Here is a 16,488-nt window from a genome sequence, read left to right as displayed (position 1 = left end):
AAGGCAGAGGCTTTAACCCACTGAGCCACCCAGGCACCCCAATTCATTTTACAGATTGACAAATAGAGGGAGGGAGAATTTAAGCCACTTAAAAGAACAGTCTAGTTTAGGGGCGCCTGGGTGACTCAGTGGGTTAAAGCCTCTGCCTTCAGCTCAGGTCATGATCTCAGGGTCCTGGGATCAAGCCCCGCATCGGGCTCTCTGCTTGGCAGGGAGCCTGCTTCCCCGATCTCTCTGCCTGCTTCTCTGCCTACTTGAGATCTCTGTCTGTCAAATAAATAAATAAAATCTTAAAAAAAAAAAAAAAAAAGAACGGTCCAGTTTACCAGGCAGCTAGGGCTAGCACCGTGTATCTCCATGACCCTTTCAGGCTCTGGGTTGCCGTCCACATGACTGGCCTTCCCACTGGCCAGTTTTTCGTTCAACAACTGTTCTATCCGACAACCAGCAAGGTGATTTCCAATGTCTCCTTTTCATTAAAGAAATTACTTTCACACATTGCAAGGAAGACCTCTCCTCTCCAAAAATCAACTTGCTCTAGAAACAGGGCGTGCCCAATGGCATTACAGACAGACTCAAATGAATTTCTCTGCAGAGCCCCAGTCCTTCCTGGAGAAGAGGTGGTTAGAACCAGCCCCAGAGATAGATGGCAGCAGAGACCACTCGGGACTCCCCCTACAGGGCTGAGTCTGGTCTCCGGCCTTCCAGGCTGGGGGACGCAAGGACCAGCAGGGTGGCTCAGAGGCAGAAGGGGTGAGAACCCTTCCCCTGCCCTGCCAGGCTCTGAAACAAAGGAAAAGGTATCGTTGAGGGTCCGCACTCCCAGCCTCTGGAAGCTACTGGCGTCACTTCCAGGGTCGGGCCAACCTTTCCGGCCCGAGAACGAGATGTTCTCTTCTGGTCACATTCCTGCTGTCCCCACCCCACCAGCTCCCCCGGTGACCTCCTACTCTCCTCAAGATTCAGGTTGTAAATCAAACGAAAGGACATGTCCTGATGACTCAGGTTTTCACTGTGAATTTTTCTAGTGTGTTCGCAGCAAGTAAAATTCTCCTCATTCACTGAGCCTTGAGAGGTGGTTTTCTTCTGAGCAAAAGGCTTTGGCCTTAAGACCAGAATGTGTCGGGGTCCTTAGATCTGCCTCCAGAATTTTTCTATCTCTTCTTCATTGCTATGTAAAGTAGGAAGCAGCACAAATCAGTGAAGAGGAGTTACGAGCTCTGGGGTCAGACCCAGCTTTGAACCTTGGCCTTCCTCATCAATTAGCTAGTCACCTAGCCATTCTCTGCCTTAGTTTCTTCAGATGCAAAAAATTAGATGATGACAGTACCTCTAGCACAAAATTCTGATGATTAAATGAGATTAAATGATCTAGAGGGCCAACGAGGGCCTAACACAGAAAAAGCAGTAAAGTATTAGTTACTAAAATACCATAAATTTTATTTTTTAACATATTGATAGAATTATAGCAGCCTCTCCCCTAATTCGGTTACTAGTGTCTCCTTCATTCACTTATTCAACGAGTGCTTCCCAGATACCTAATATATGGAAGTAATCACAATGTTAAAATTACACAGCTGATCCTTGAACATGGGGAGGGGGGCGATTAGGGCCACCAACCTCCCCCCACTGCAGTCAAAACTTTATGACTTTACTAAACTATAACTTTTTAACTCCACTGTAACTTAACTACTAATAGCCTTCTATTGACTGGGAAGCCTCATGAGTAACATAAACAGTGGGGCTGAAGTATATTTTGTATGTGATATGCATTATGAACTGTATCCTTACTATAAAGGAAATCAAAGAAAATGTTATTTAGAAAATCGTAAGGAAGAGAAAATTCATTTACAGTACTGTATTCGCTGGAAAAAACCCCACATATAAAAGGACCCGTACTGGTCAAGGGTCGGTTGCGTCTAATACGAAAGTGAATAAACTTGCACTGACTGAGTGGTTTCACCAGGAGTAAGAATTGTTGAGTTTGTAAGAATTTGTTGTTTGTTTTTACATCTAACTTGGTTCCTCCAAAACTCCTTTTGCTTATTAATTCCTGGCCCTGTTCTGAGTATATACTATTGCTGATGGAGAGCCATGTTTCATTCATGCTGGCCAAAACCTGAACTATTTTTTTTTTTTTTTTGCAGTGCTGCTCTGCCAAGGGAGAGGAGAACATGCTAATTTAGTTTACACTTTTGTTATGGAAAAAGAAAAATGGCTATAAAACACTCAGAGAAGAGGGTAAAAATCTGTATTTCACTTTGGGAACTTTCTAGACTTTTCAGAGGAGTGCTCACACCCACACACCCAAGAGAGATAAAGGCTGGGGCTTTGCAGAGGAGTCCTAAGGTCAACTGAAGGGAAGAATGGTGTTCAGGCCTAAGTCAGGGAAGATATTATTATGTCTAAAGGGACAAATGGGCCCCTCAGAATGGAAGGGGGAGTCAGCCCAGGAAATCCAGAAAAGGGGGAACCACACTGGGTCTGCAGGAGAAGTGGTGCCCCCTCCTCTGAGTTACATGGGGGCACAGGGAGCAGGAGCACAGATCCTGTGGGTCAGGGTCTACTGGCAAGACCACTCTTACTCAAACATGGGATGTCTCCTGGCCAAACCCTCAGGTTCAGCTCCCACCTCCCTGCAAAAGGTTGCAAGAACAGAGCCCTAATTGGTAGTAGTGCAGGGGGGAGGTTGGGGAGCGGAGGGAGCCGCCAGTCATCATGACATGTGACTGCTCTGTGTCCTGGGCCACATGACTGTCCTGTCTGACCTACTAAAGGACGAAAGGGCATTCTGGCTCTACAGAGGCTCAAGCTCCAGCTCCTGGTGCACAGCAGGCTTCAAGCTCTGCGCTACCAGACTGGGGCCTGAGGCCCAGTCTCTGAGCAACGGCTCACCTTGAAAGCTTCCCCTGCAGAACTTGCAGGCCTTTCCCCAAGCTGTCTGGGTAAGTGTCTCCTCTCGACTTCCTTGGGAGAGCTGGAAAGCAGGCTCTGTCACACAAATTCTTTTCCTTTTTTTTTTTTTTTAAGATTTTATTTATTTGACAGAGAGAGATCACAAGCAGGCAGAGAGGCAGGCAGAGAGAGAGAGGAGGAAGCAGGCTCTCCTCCGAGCAGAGAGTCCAATGCGAGGCTCAATCCCAGGACCCTGGGAGCATGACCTGAGCCGAAGGCAGAGGCTTTAACCCACTGGCCACCCAGGCGCCCCATCTTTTTTTTTTTTTTTTTGAGAGAGAGAGAGAGAGAGATCAATGGATCACGGGTGCATGCAGAGGGGAGGGGCAGAGGGCGAGGGAGAGAATCTTAAGCAGGTTCCATGCCCCCACTTAGAGCCTTAGATCATGACCTGAGCCGAAACCAAGAGTCAGACACTTAACCCATGGAGTTACCCAGGCATCCCCACACAAGTTTCTTACTGCCTTCTTCCCAGCACGAAGTCACCAGACTCTGGTCCGCCCAGAGAACTGATAACTATTGTCAGCCAAAGGCAATAGAGAGAATGGGGAAACTGAGCTGAGGACCACCACAATGTCCATGTCTGTAGCCTGAATAGTTCAACCTTAACCAACTCTCCCAAGAGTATCCAGTGTGTGACGCACGAAGGGGAAGGGGTCCGTACGTTCTCCTGATCTCCACCTATACAGATTTTCCAATACTTCTGACCTCCTCCAAGATGCCAGGGTTGGGCAGGGGGCTTCCGTACGGTGATACCAGCTGATCTGCCGTGGGGACAATGACCACACAGAGCTGAGGGCATGTCCTTGCCGCATCTTTCTCTCAAATTCTGGTTTTGCCATTTGTGGCCAATGGCCCCCCCCCTAATGAGTTAGGGCTGGTGACCAATACTGGTCACACAGGGATTACTGTACCCCTAGTTTTCCCCGACCGTTCACAGCAAGTGTTGCTTCATAATCTCGTTTCTCCTCTGGAAGAGACACCTGAGTTTCTATATTAAGAACTAAATTTCGGCACGCTTGGATGGCTCAGTCAGTTAAGCAGCTGCTTTGGGCTCAGGTCATGATGTTGGGGTCCTAGAATCGAGCCCCGCATCGGGCTCCCTGCTTAGCGGGGAACCTGCTTCTCCTTCTCCCTCTGCCTGCTGCTCTGCCTACTTGTACTCTGTATCTGTGTCAAATAAATAAAACCTTAAAAAAAAAAGAACTAAATCTCTAAGGACACCACCTATAAGCTTTTGACCTTGGGGGCAGGGTGGGGTGGGGTGGGGTCAGTATTTTCTTTTAGAACTTCTGGGTTTCAAGCCTTATAAAAATATTTCTAACTTGAAATCAAGATCCTGAACAACTGAAAATCTCAATGTCAGAAAAACAGACACCTGGACTGCGTTATTGTCCAGAAAACCAGGGACCCCAAGCTGTATCGCTTCTCAGCCTTTTGGCTAAGATCAAGTGTAGGAATCCCATGCTATGACACTCTGCTTGCCTCGGGCCAGGGCAGCCGTGTGCGTGGCTTATAGGATGCTGAGCCACCCAGACTCTGTGGAAAGGAAACCCCTCCTCAAAGCCATACAGAGGCATGGTTTATAATCACACAGTAAGCAGCCAGCAGAATGTTCCTGTTGGGTATCAGAGAAGCTGAAAAGAATGGAGATAAGAGCAGAAGACAAAGAAAGGAGAATAATAAAAAACCTTGGAAATCATAACAATGATTGTAGATGTCCTACCAATTTTCCATTTACCGTGTGAGGAACAGATCCACCCTGTACACCCCACCCCCCAAAAAGTACATTTTAATCGGGGCGTCTGGGTGGTTCTGTGGGTTAAAGCCTCTGCCTTCAGCTCAGGTCATGATCTCGGGAACCTGGGATCGAGCCCCACATTGGGCTCCCTGCTCAGCGGGTGTCTGCTTCCCAGTCTCTCTCTCTGCCTGCCTCTCTGGCTACTTATGATCTCTATCAAGTAAATAAATAAATAAATAAATAAATAAATAAATCTTTAAAAAAATATATATATATCTTTTAAGGCTTTTCAGAGGCTCTTCTCACAGCATCTGAATCACTTACGTAACTTAGCCAAACTGGAAACTTACATGGACTTACTACCACTATCAGATCATAGGATGGTTTGGTATTGATTTTCCTCTTTAGAAACAGGTGATCTCATTTTCTCATAACATTCACCTTCTGCTGAGAATTACAGCAGATGAATGCAGAGTTCAGGTAGAAGCTGTTCATCACCAAGAAAACTGCTTGGTGATGAGCGGGACACTTACCCTGACATTGGCTTACGGCAGATAAACATGAGAGCTCTATGTGAAAATGTCTGGTGAGGCCACTGAGAACCGAAGGATTAGAATTTACCCCGGGAATGCAAAGATGATTTAACACTAGACTACCTTAGAGAATCTGTTATTGTAATTTATCTCATGAACAAGTTCAAGCAGAATAGCATCATGATCACATAAAAACTACTCTAAGATCATAGCTGAGGTCTCAGATCTACAGTAGATGTAGAAAAATTCAATCTCCAACCTTTAAAAAATAAAAGCAAGCAAAATACTTGTATCACTCAATAAAAGGTACACAACAAAATGCCTACAACAAGCATCCTTGATAGAATGTTGAAGGTGCTCCCTTTAAACAAGACCAAGATCTCTCTGTTCAGCATTGTACAGCAGACAGGGGCCTGCCCAAGGTCACAGACTGAACCATTAGCTAAGTCAGGATGACCCAAGCTTTCCACCTGCCAATCCACAACCTTCCTGTCCTTCATGATGGTTTTGTGCTGAACGTGCTCCTGCTTCTTTGGGGCATGAGTCCCTTATACCTTATAAGCTTGAATTCATGGCTGCTGGTGCATTCGTCAATATTCTGCTTTGGGGCTTCTACAGTAAGTAAGCTTCCAGTCAGCCTAGGAAGTCTGGGTTTTTATCTTTCTGAAGGTAAAAGAAAAGGACAGGAAGATTAGCACAGGTTCCAACTCTACTGATCAGATCTACACACATAAGACAGCACAAAATTAGGGGCCCCTGGGTAACTCAATCAGTTAAGTGCCTGCCTTCAGCTTGGGTCATGATCTCAGGGTCTTGGGATCGAGTCTTGCATCAGGCTCTCTGTTCAGAGGAGAGCCTGCTTCTCCTTCTGTATCTCCCTGGTTCATGCTCTCACTCTTAGATAAAGAAATAAAATCTTTTAAAAAGGGGGGGGGGGCTGGTTGGCTCAGTCATTAAGCATCTGCCTCAGGCTCAGGTCATGGTCCCAGGATCCTGGGATTGAGCCCCACATCAGGCTCCCTGTTTGGCAGGGAGTGTGCTTCTCCTTCTGCCTCTGCCTGCTGTTTGGTCTACTTGTGCTCTCTATCACTCCCTGTCAAATAAATAAATAAAATCTTAAGAAAAAAGATGGCACAAAATTACAGACCTAGGATCTCAAAATATGTAAAAGACACTCTGTGTGACATGGTGCCTCACACACTCTTACCTCAGAATACCAGTTAGAGCCTCTATCATCCTACTGACAAACGTCAGCAAGTAATAAAAAATACGTAATATATGATTATAAAATTAACAGCTTGTTTTAAAACATATATGCTGTTCCTGGTACTCCACAGAGAATGCAAACCTTTTTTCTTTTTCTTCAAATAAGACTTAGTTTGTCCCAGAAAATTGTAAATTGAGTTGTCTTCATGTAGCTAAAGCTACAATAAAAGGCAAATTCGTACCTTTAAATGCTTTCATTATCAACCAAGAAATGACAGACTTAAACAGAGAATTTTACTCAAAATACCAAGGATGAATAATGAATGAAAGATGAAAAAAGATCAAAGTAGAAACAAATTAATCAAACAGATGAACAGTAGAATTGATAAACTAATCTAGCCCAGTCTTTGTATTCAAGGAATGTGGAGTGACATGCTCTATCCTTCTGAATAAGAAGATTATTAATATTTTAATTATGTTGATACAAGTCTGTATGCTTGCCCAAACGTGCATTCACTGGGAAAACATCTGAAAAGACATATAGCAAAATGCTAGCAGCATTTTTCTCCAATTGGTGCCGTTAAAGGTAACATTAATTTTCTTCTTCATGTGTTTCTGTAGTTTCTAAACCTTCTGTGATGAATATATAATTTCATGATCAGAAAAAGTGAAGCTACTGTCTTGAGATACTAGATGATATTTCTTGGTGACATGTACATTTAACGTAATGTCAATCAAAATGCAAAGAGACCGATGAAGGATGGAGGGGGTACTTTAAGAAGGTCACCCAGGAGATAGAGCTTTTTGCAACAGTGATGGTGGGAAACCGATTCCACAGACCCCAAAACTTAGTGTTAAGCTACAATTACCAATTTAAACTTTAATTAGGCAGCTGCCTAGTACCTTCTAATGGGACTGCTTCCATACTTCCAATAAGATTCTGTAAATTTGGAACACCAACAATGATTAAAACAAATCAACTCCTAACACCATCTACCACTCAGATCGCCACACGGCCCAATGCCAGGATCAAGTTGCAACAGACTAATCTGAAGGCAGATGAAGCCGTAGAGAAAAATCCCCTGTGAGCTCATGGCACAACTTGTCTCTTAAAACAGTGACAACCCTGTGCTAAGGTGGGAAGTGGCTTCAACCTCTCTCACCAGGGGAGCCCAAACATCACAGCCCCTGAGCCTGGAGGGAACAGGAAACAGGAAGCCACCTGTCCGTACCTTCCCGGCACCACTATGAGCCAGCAGAATATTGGAGTTACCGGCAATCTTCATCTTGTAACCAAGTTCCAGACTGGTTAAAGGATTATTTTTATTTTATTTTATTTTATTTTTCATTTTTTTTAAAGGATTATTTTAAAAACTGAAATCGTGATCATTTAATTTCACTGTGGATTGAGGAAGATCTTTCCCAGTGAAGGCGGCGAGGAGAAAAGAGGCAATGAACTCAAATGTGAATGACCCAGTGACTTGATACCAAGCCCTGGAAGGGGTTTAGGGAAATGAGCACTCTCACGGACCTGCTGGTAGGAACACATCAGAATGGTATTTCTGAGGGGCAAACTGGCTGAATGTATCGAGTGTCTTTAAAATGGCCATATGCTGACACTGTAATCAGTGTTTAGGAATTTTTCCTAAGGAAATAATCAGATATTTTAAAAAGTCTTTACAATATCAAAAGATTGGAAAAGAATATAAATGTTCAACAAACAGGTGACCAGTAAATGACATATGAAATGTTTATAGAAGAGACTACTGACTGGCCGTAAAATCATGTTTCAAAGAATAATGAGGAGAATATGCTCAGAAAATATTGAATTAAAAAAAAGAGTACGGACAAGATAAGCCTAAAATTTTTTTGAAGATTCACTTATTTATATTTGAGAGAGAGAAAGAGTGTGTATGAGCATGTATGCGTGCACTCGCATGAGTGTGAGCAGGGCTGGGGGCGTAGGGGGTGAGGGATGGAAGAAAAAGGAGAGAGGATCCCCAGCAGACTCTCTGCTGAACAGGGAGCTTTATGTGGGGCTTGGTCCCATGACCCTGAGACCGTGACCCGAGCTGAAACAAAACTCCCAACCTACTGAGTCACCCAGGTACCCCTAAAACTTTTTTTTTTAACTTATAGGACACACACATACATAAATCTGGGGGGGGGGGGGAAACACCACAAGCCCCACCAAATTAGTGTTATATTATTACTTGGCAGGAAAATTAGGGATGAGTTTAATTCTCTATTACCAGCAGCCCAAAGCATGCTAACTGATAGGCCTGGGTTAACTCTCTCTTATTCTGAGCCAGTAAGACTCAGCTTATTTGCTGCCTCTTCCAAGAAGCCCTCTTGCACTACCTTCCTTTGTCCCCAGTTATTCTAGGCGCTCCTCCATGGCACTGGACTCTGAGCTATCCTGTGATACTCTTTTTCCCTGCGTCATACTCACTCATTTGATTTACTCTATCCCTGCTACACTTGGAACTGGCCACAGTCAGAAATTGGAGTGTTTCATTTTTGTGCCCCCGATCTGTGCGGAACAGACCTTCAGGCTGGGCAGCGGATTCTCTGCGCTCTGTGAATCTGAAGTTCAAGGAGGGGAAGGACTAAGAAGAGTGAGCCAACACAGGGACAGAGGTACACCCCGCCTTACCTTGGCCAGCAGGCTCGAAACATGTTTGACTTCACTGTGGGCCTTCACTAACTCTTGCTTGAGCTCGGTGCAAGACAGCTCCAGCTGCTCCTTCTCGGCGCGAGCAACCCTCAACATCTCTTGAACCTCACAGCCCTCGGCCGTGTGCCCCACGGGGCTGGTCTCCGTAGCCTTCTGCTTCTCATTCTCCAAATGAGCCTTCAACGACCCGTGTTCCACCCGCAGCCCTTCGAGCGTGGCTCTGCACTCCTCCAGACTCTGAGCCATTGCGCCGTTATTCCGCCGTTCCAGGTCCAGACACCCATTCAGTTTTTCGTTTTCTTCCTTCAGGTGTTTAATCATGTCTAAAGCGCCTTGGTTTTCCTCCTCGACCTTCCGCAAGCTGCAGGTCAGCTGCTGCTGGATGTTGAGCAGCTTTTCTCTTTCGAAGCGGCCCTGGTCCAGGATTTCTGCACACTTCTGCTCCAGCTCGAGGATCTTTCCCTCCTGCGCCGCGGGCTCCTCATTCTTCACCCGCTCCTGCAAGAGGTTCAGGAGTTTCTCGTTTTCCTGACTCAGCTGCTCAGCTCTCTCCCGGTGCTGGTGGAAGGACGTTTCTAAGAGCGCCTTCTCGTCCACGAGCTTCTCGTTTTCGGCGGTCAGCTCCTGTACCATCTGCTGCTGGTCAGACAGTTCCTGCAAAGTGGCCTGGAGCTCTTCAGCCGTGCTGTGATGCTTCTCCTCAATCTTCTGGATCTTTTCCGTGAGGGAGGCCAGGGACAGCTCGCTTGCGTTGTTAGGGGAACTGCCGCTGGTCGAACACCTGGAGCCCTTAAAGGGGTTGCTGGTGGAGGACAGGGGCTGGGAGGGGGTGTCTGCTGCAATGTGCTCGAAATCGGAGGCATCGGGGGACAGAGAAGCTTTGGTAACGTCGCTGCTCGAAGAGCCTGATGTCCGTAATGCATTTCCGTGTCTGTTGTTCGTGAACTCCTCGATGTCCCTGGACAACTGATGCCCCGTCGGGCTGCCGAAGCTTGACTCCTGAGTTAGGGACGTCGGGCAGCTACTGTCCCCAGTGTGACTCACGCCCCCCTCTGAATTTGGGGAATGCTCCAGGTAAGTCAGTTTCTCCCTCAGGGCCCGGTTCTCCTCCTCAAGCTCTGCAAGTTCTTTCTGGAAACTCTTGTTTTTCTCCTCTAGAGTGCGTATCAGGGGTTCTGAGTCACCCAGCAAGGAGGAGGTTCTGTCTGGGCTGGCATCTGAAGCCTCAGCTCCTTCGGCGCCTGGAGTCCTTTTTTCCTTGCATTTCTTCAGTTCGCTTCGAAGCCTGTTAATTTCACTGTCTTTCGCTTTGGCTTCGGCGAGAAGTTCCCGAACCTGGGACTCGAGCACAGCCTTCTCCCCGCCTTCAGGCTCTTGCTTGGGTCTCGTGGAAGTGGTCCTCAGGTGCTTAGTAGGGGTGGGCGTGCTGGAAGAAGTGGGACTAGACACCGGCTTCCTGGGGTTGGAGGGACCGCGTGGCACGGTTCTCTCTCTCGAGACAGTTGCTGAAAGTTCTCGAGGAGCTGGAATGCCTGTCCGTTTGGTTGTTGGCACAGCCCCTAAGGACAGAAGGAGTAGAAACCAATGAAGCAAGGCAAGTACTTTTATACTTGAAACCCAAGTGACTTCAAGTCCCGTGGGATATTGAAGAGGTTAGCTATTGCCCTTTACTCATGCCCCCCACACCCCGGCTCTGGATAAGTATTTGGGTCTGGCTGTGTTTCTGTGCCTCCTCCCACAGCCCTATACTTTGGGGGAAGCTGGACTCCAAGCCTGAGCTCCTTCTCATAACTACATCCCAGCACGGTTGCTGGTTCAAGGCAGGGTTTCTGGGTGAAATAGCAGGAGAGGGTTGAGTCATATAAAGTCTGGGAATGGCTGCCACCTCTTGTCACCACAAGAGGAAGAGAACGCAGAGTACACAAAGAAGGAAACCGAATTCCTAGTAGCACCGTGGAGTTACCCAATCTGTCAACCCTGGAGCTTAGCCTAGAGCCGGCTGTTCCAATGACACAAACCAATAAATACCCTTCATTCATGGCACCGTTAATTGGGTTTTCTGTAACTTGCAGCTTAATGCGTTTGAACCGTAACCTTGGCAACTGAACAGCTTCCCGACAAAATGCAAGTTCATCTTGAATTTAAAAAAAAATTTTTTTTTAATTCACCAACATCTTGTGAATGAGCACAAATTGGACTGAGATATCACAACACACAAACGATACCACGTTAAGACTAATCTAACCCAGTGACACGCTGCTTTAATCACTGGTGGCAAGGGTGTGCTTATTTGTATCCAGAGAAACAAGAGTACACGGAGCGGGGCCACCTTGCATGCCTCTGTGGTATAGTTTTCAATTTTCAAGGGATTTACATAGTGCGGAAGTGATACAGATCTTTAATGGGAAATGTAAGGTACAAAACTGTTTTCTATATTGGTCCAAACTACATTACAATATTAAAATAAATTGGTTTTTTTTTTTTTAAAGATTTTATTTATTTATTTGACAGAGAGAAATCACAAGTAGGCAGAGAGGCAGGCAGAGAGAGAGAGAGGGAAGCAGGCTCTCCGCCGAGCAGAGAGCCTGATGCGGGACCCGATCCCAGGACCCTGAGATCATGACCTGAGCCGAAGGCAGCGGCTTAAACCACTGAGCCACCCAAGTGCCCCAGACATCAATCTCTTATATGCCTCAGAAATGAAACCCACCTCAGAGGTTAGGGTGTAAATGAACATTTTGCACCTATTTTTACAAACTGGAAGACCCCTGATGAATGGAGGCTGACTGCTGTGACTTACCTAACTAACTCTACACGTTGGGTTGAAGATCTCCAGTAACAAAGGACCCTAGAAGGAGTCACCAATTCCCAGGGCTCCAAAAAGGAGGAAGTGGCGGGGGTATGCCCACAAAGACTGGCAGCAGCCACAGTCCACAAGCATGGAGCAGAGCCCAGGGTGGCACAGGAGCCCTAAGCCTGTGGTCAGGACGCGACTAAGGAGCACCTGTGGATCTGAGCATCCTGAAACGGGAGGTGATGATGTGAAGGCCAATGCCATTCGCTGCTGCGTCTAACAGTCAAGTGCCCTTGAAAACTCTGAAATAAAGGCTAAGCTGGGGGCACCTGGGTGGCTCAGTTGGGTGGGCAGTGGACTTGATTCTGGCTGGGGTCATAATCTCGGGTCCTGTGACCCAGCCCTGCATGTTCTCAGGCTCTGCACTCAGCAGGGAGTCTGCTTCTCCCTCTGCCCCTCCCCCTGCTCCTGCTCTCTTTTAAATGCTCTCTCCTTTTAAAAGAAGATTTTACTTATTTATTTAACAGAGAGAGAGCACAAGCAGGGGGATGGGAGAGGAAGAAACAGGCTCCCCAATGAGCAGGGAGACCTATGCAGCTTAATCCCAGGACCCCGGGATCATGACCTGAGCTGAAGGCAGACGTTTACTGACTGAGCCACCCAGGCACCCCATTAAATAAAATCTTTAAAAATAAAAAGAAGGTAAGCTATCATACTAATATACAGAAAAACTATGGTTTTTACAGTAACTTTTCAAACTAAGTTACTGGAGAGCTAAGACTACTATGATACACACTTAGTACTTTTGGCTGTCTGACTTGCATCCTACTTAATGGAGAAAACACTCGGGGAACAAAAGATTTATTTAATTATTCTTGTAAAATGAAGATTGCAGTCACTCAGCAATAAAATGTTTTAGTAACACTGGATTAGGTAATCCTGATGATGCCAAGGGCCCCTAAGGAAAACAGAAGATGGGAGTCCAGTTTTGGCCAAACTGTTGTCAGAACAGGCAGCCGGGGGGATCCGAACTGGTCATCACAGAGCCACTGGCCCTTCCGTACACAGACACTGAAACTAAGGCTTCTTTTCGACCATTCGTCGGATGGGCAGGCCTCAAACTGAACAACAGATCAGCTCTATCATCATTTCCAGCCCCAGGGGACTCCACCCTCTGCTGCCAAATCTTAGTTCATTCTCCACATAGGTGTTACTACTTGCACCTTACCTACACCCCGAGGAATTTGTTAATGTCAAAATACATTTGTGAAAGACATCCAGCTGTGTGTTATGAAATACACAATCCAGTCGTATTTGTTACTACAACTGTTCTTTTTCTGTAATCCCTTCTGACACCTTATCAGCACCGAAGGAAGTCACTAGTGTGACTGTTCTCCTAAGTTGCTTTTTTTTTTTTAAAGGTTCTTCCCAGCTTTGTACACATCATTTCCAAAACTGTAATTACCATAGGTTAAGTGTAGAGGGTGGCGAAAATTCACTGTGGGACCAGACTAAGGTTGGTGCATGGCGGCTCACCACCCCATGCAGCGCAGGTGTCCAGGCGTCCTCGTCCTGGACACAGCGGGCGAGTCCTATTGCTCAGAATGCAGTCAGTCAGAGGATCTACAACTCTGTCCACCTCAAGTACTGTGAGTAAAAACGTCTCACTGCCAGGGCGCCTGGGGGGCTCAGTTGGGCAATTGCTTTCCACTCAGGTCATGATCCCAGAGATCCAGATTCGAGTCCCGCATGAGGCTCCCAGCTCAGCAGGGAGTTTGCTTCTCCCTCTGACCCTCCTCCACTCTTTCTTTCCCACTCTCTCTCTCAAATAAATAAAATAATAATTTTAAAAAGCCTCATTGCTAAGCATTATGTCCTAGAAGCCTGAAAAGGGGCACAGCTCCTGACACATACACCGTGGCAAGGGGGGCAGAGAGGTGGCCGGAAGCCTGGGGCTGATGGAACAGGGACCGCTTGGTTGGCACTCTTACTTCTTGGGTCTTTTCCCCATCCTCACACAAGACCATCACTTATTCCTACTGAGGCTGGCTGTCAAACTACATGAATTTAAAATGAAAGCAAGCTCCACCTCATAATTGGGAAGACTAATATGATTTTTTTAAAAGATTTCATTTATTTATTTGACAGAGACAGCAAGAAAGGGAACACAAGCAGGGGGAGTGGGAGAGGGAGAAGCAGGCTCTCCATAGAGCAGGGAGCCCAAATGCGGGGCTCGATCCCAGGATGCTGGGAGTTGAAGGCAGATACTTAATGACTGAGCCACCCAGGTGCCCCTTATATGTTACATTCTAAAATGCCAAATGAAGGGCACCTGGGTGGCTCAGTCAGTTAAGCATCCACCTTTGGCTAAGGTCATGATCTCAGGGTCCTGGGAACGAGTCCGGCATGGGGCTCCCTGCTCAACAGGGAGCTTTCTTCCTCTCCCTTTGCCCCTCTCCCTGCTTGTGCTCTCTTGATCACTCTCTCTGAAATTAAAAAAAAAAAAAAAAAATCTTGGGGTGCCTGGGTGGCTCAGTGGTTTAAAGCCTCTGCTTTCGGCTCAGGTCATGATCCCAGAGTCCTGGGATCGAGTCCCGCATCGGGCTCTCTCCTTGGTGGGGAGCCTGCTTCACTTCCTCTCTCTCTGCCTGCCTCTGCCTACTTGTGATCTCTCTCTGTCAAATAAATAAAATCTTTGAAAAAAAAAACACTTAAAAAAATTAAAAAAATAAATCTTTAAAAGAAAAATATATTTAAATGTCCTCCCCCCTTTCTTTTTTGGTAACCACCCAAAACCTAAAACCCTAAAACCTGCTGTTTCTGGAAATGTTTCCATATTTTTGCTTTGTTTTTCCTTTTGGTATGGATCCAGTCGAAGTCCTTAAGAATGCTTCATCTAAATGTCTGAACTGTGCTCACAGGTCCTCCATTCCAGTCTCTCCCAGCTTGGAGATCTAATGGACTAATATGACTTAAACATCTTGCTTGCTATTCTGTTCCAGAATCTGTAAGCATCCCCCCCCCCCTCACCCGCCGGATCATCAATGTCAAACTTCTTCCCTGGGCTTTCAGGATCAGGCATAATAGTGTCCAAATCAACATATCCAACCTTTTCATTTTAGGGTCCCCCCCCCAACATATCTATTTAACCCATTAAATGTTCCCAATATATCTATGGCTTTTTGAAATAGTATTTCCTTTCCACTGGATCCTTCTGATAGGCATTTAAACATACTTAACTCTCCTCAATTATTTAAAAAAAAAAAAAATCTGGGGCACCTGACTGGCTTAGTCAGTAGAGCATGTGACTCTTGATCTTGTGGTTATGAGTTCAAGCCCCACGTTGAGTGTAGAAATTGCTTAAAAATAAAAGCTTTAAAAAAAAAGAAATCTGGAGTCCACATCGTCCTCCAGCTAATATCTAATCTTGTTTACTGGTTGTCTTCCGTTCTTCCCCTGTCATTTGCTCCTCTACCCACTGCCATTACTCAACCAAAACCCTATCTGCTGAGGCCATCGGCGACCTCCACATGGGCCAACACAACAGACATCATCAGTCCTCTCAGCAGAGCTGGCACTACTCCCTCCTTTCTGAAGCACACCTCTGATGTCCCACTCTCCAGGTTTCTTTCTTAACCCAGCAGCAGTCCTCTGTCTCTTCCTTTGCTGGCTCCTCCTCTATTTGTCAGAAGCTTCTATTTGTCAGAAGCTTCCGACTTATGTCCTGAGCCTTTTTTCTTCTTTTATTACAAATTATTTTCCTGGTGATACTACTCCATCTCATGATCTTAAAATACCACCTATATACTGATGACTCCCTAATTGGGTTCTTATATGAACCACTCATCTGAGCAACAGATCTGAATATCAAACTACCTATTCGATCAGCATAAGTGAATTATAACAAAAGTACCTCTAGTTTGGATTAAAGGCATAAGGGTAGATAAAGAAAGAGTGAACAGAATGTGCGAAAGGCTTGGAGTGCAGAGAGCACTGACAAGGAGGGGGCTGATAAGGAAGAAGGCTCATTTATAGAGGGAGCTCAAGGATGGCCTCACTGACAGAGCTGGAGTTTCAAGGGGATCTACACCCATTAAAACAAGGCCAGAATGCTTGGAAGAAGATGGCACAAGAAAAAGCTCTCAAAAATTTTAAATACTTTCTTTTTTTAATTAAAAAATTCAATAGAAAGGATGGAATGCAAAATCAAGGAACTCTCCCAGTATGTGGAAAAAAAATGATAACAAGATGGAAATAGAAAAGATTAAACACTCAGGGCATGGGCGCCTGGGTGGCTCAGTGGGTTAAGCCGCTGCTCAGGTCATGATCTCAGTGTCCTGGGATGGAGTCCCGCATCGGGCTCTCTGCTCAGCAGGGAGCCTGCTTCCTCCTCTCTCTCTCTCTGCCTGCCTCTCTGCCTACTTGTGATCTCTCTCTGTCAAATAAATAAAATCTTAAAAAAAAAACCAAAAAACCACTTAGGGCCAATCCAAAAGATCACACAGTCAAGTAACAGAAGATCCAGAAATAGGAGCGCATGGGTGGCTCAGTCAGTTAAGCATCTGACTCTTGATTTTGGCTC

The 16,488-nt window shown here is 45.9% G+C and overlaps 1 protein-coding gene across 6 annotated transcripts in view; it reads right to left on the bottom strand.

Moving 5' to 3' along the window:
* SPECC1 (sperm antigen with calponin homology and coiled-coil domains 1) overlaps positions 1-16,488 on the bottom strand; it is a 276,278-nt gene that overhangs the window by 96,706 nt on the left and 163,084 nt on the right. For all 6 annotated transcript variants that reach the window (XM_059380513.1, XM_059380515.1, XM_059380517.1 and 3 more), the window contains one exon: positions 9,092-10,671. In XM_059380513.1, the coding sequence (XP_059236496.1) occupies positions 9,092-10,671 (1,580 nt within the window). The remainder of the gene's footprint in view (positions 1-9,091; positions 10,672-16,488) is intronic.

Source organism: Mustela nigripes, chromosome 16 (genome assembly GCF_022355385.1).
Source record: "Mustela nigripes isolate SB6536 chromosome 16, MUSNIG.SB6536, whole genome shotgun sequence".
NCBI lineage: Eukaryota > Metazoa > Chordata > Mammalia > Carnivora > Mustelidae > Mustela > Mustela nigripes.
This window is presented reverse-complemented; position numbering and strand designations above follow the sequence as displayed.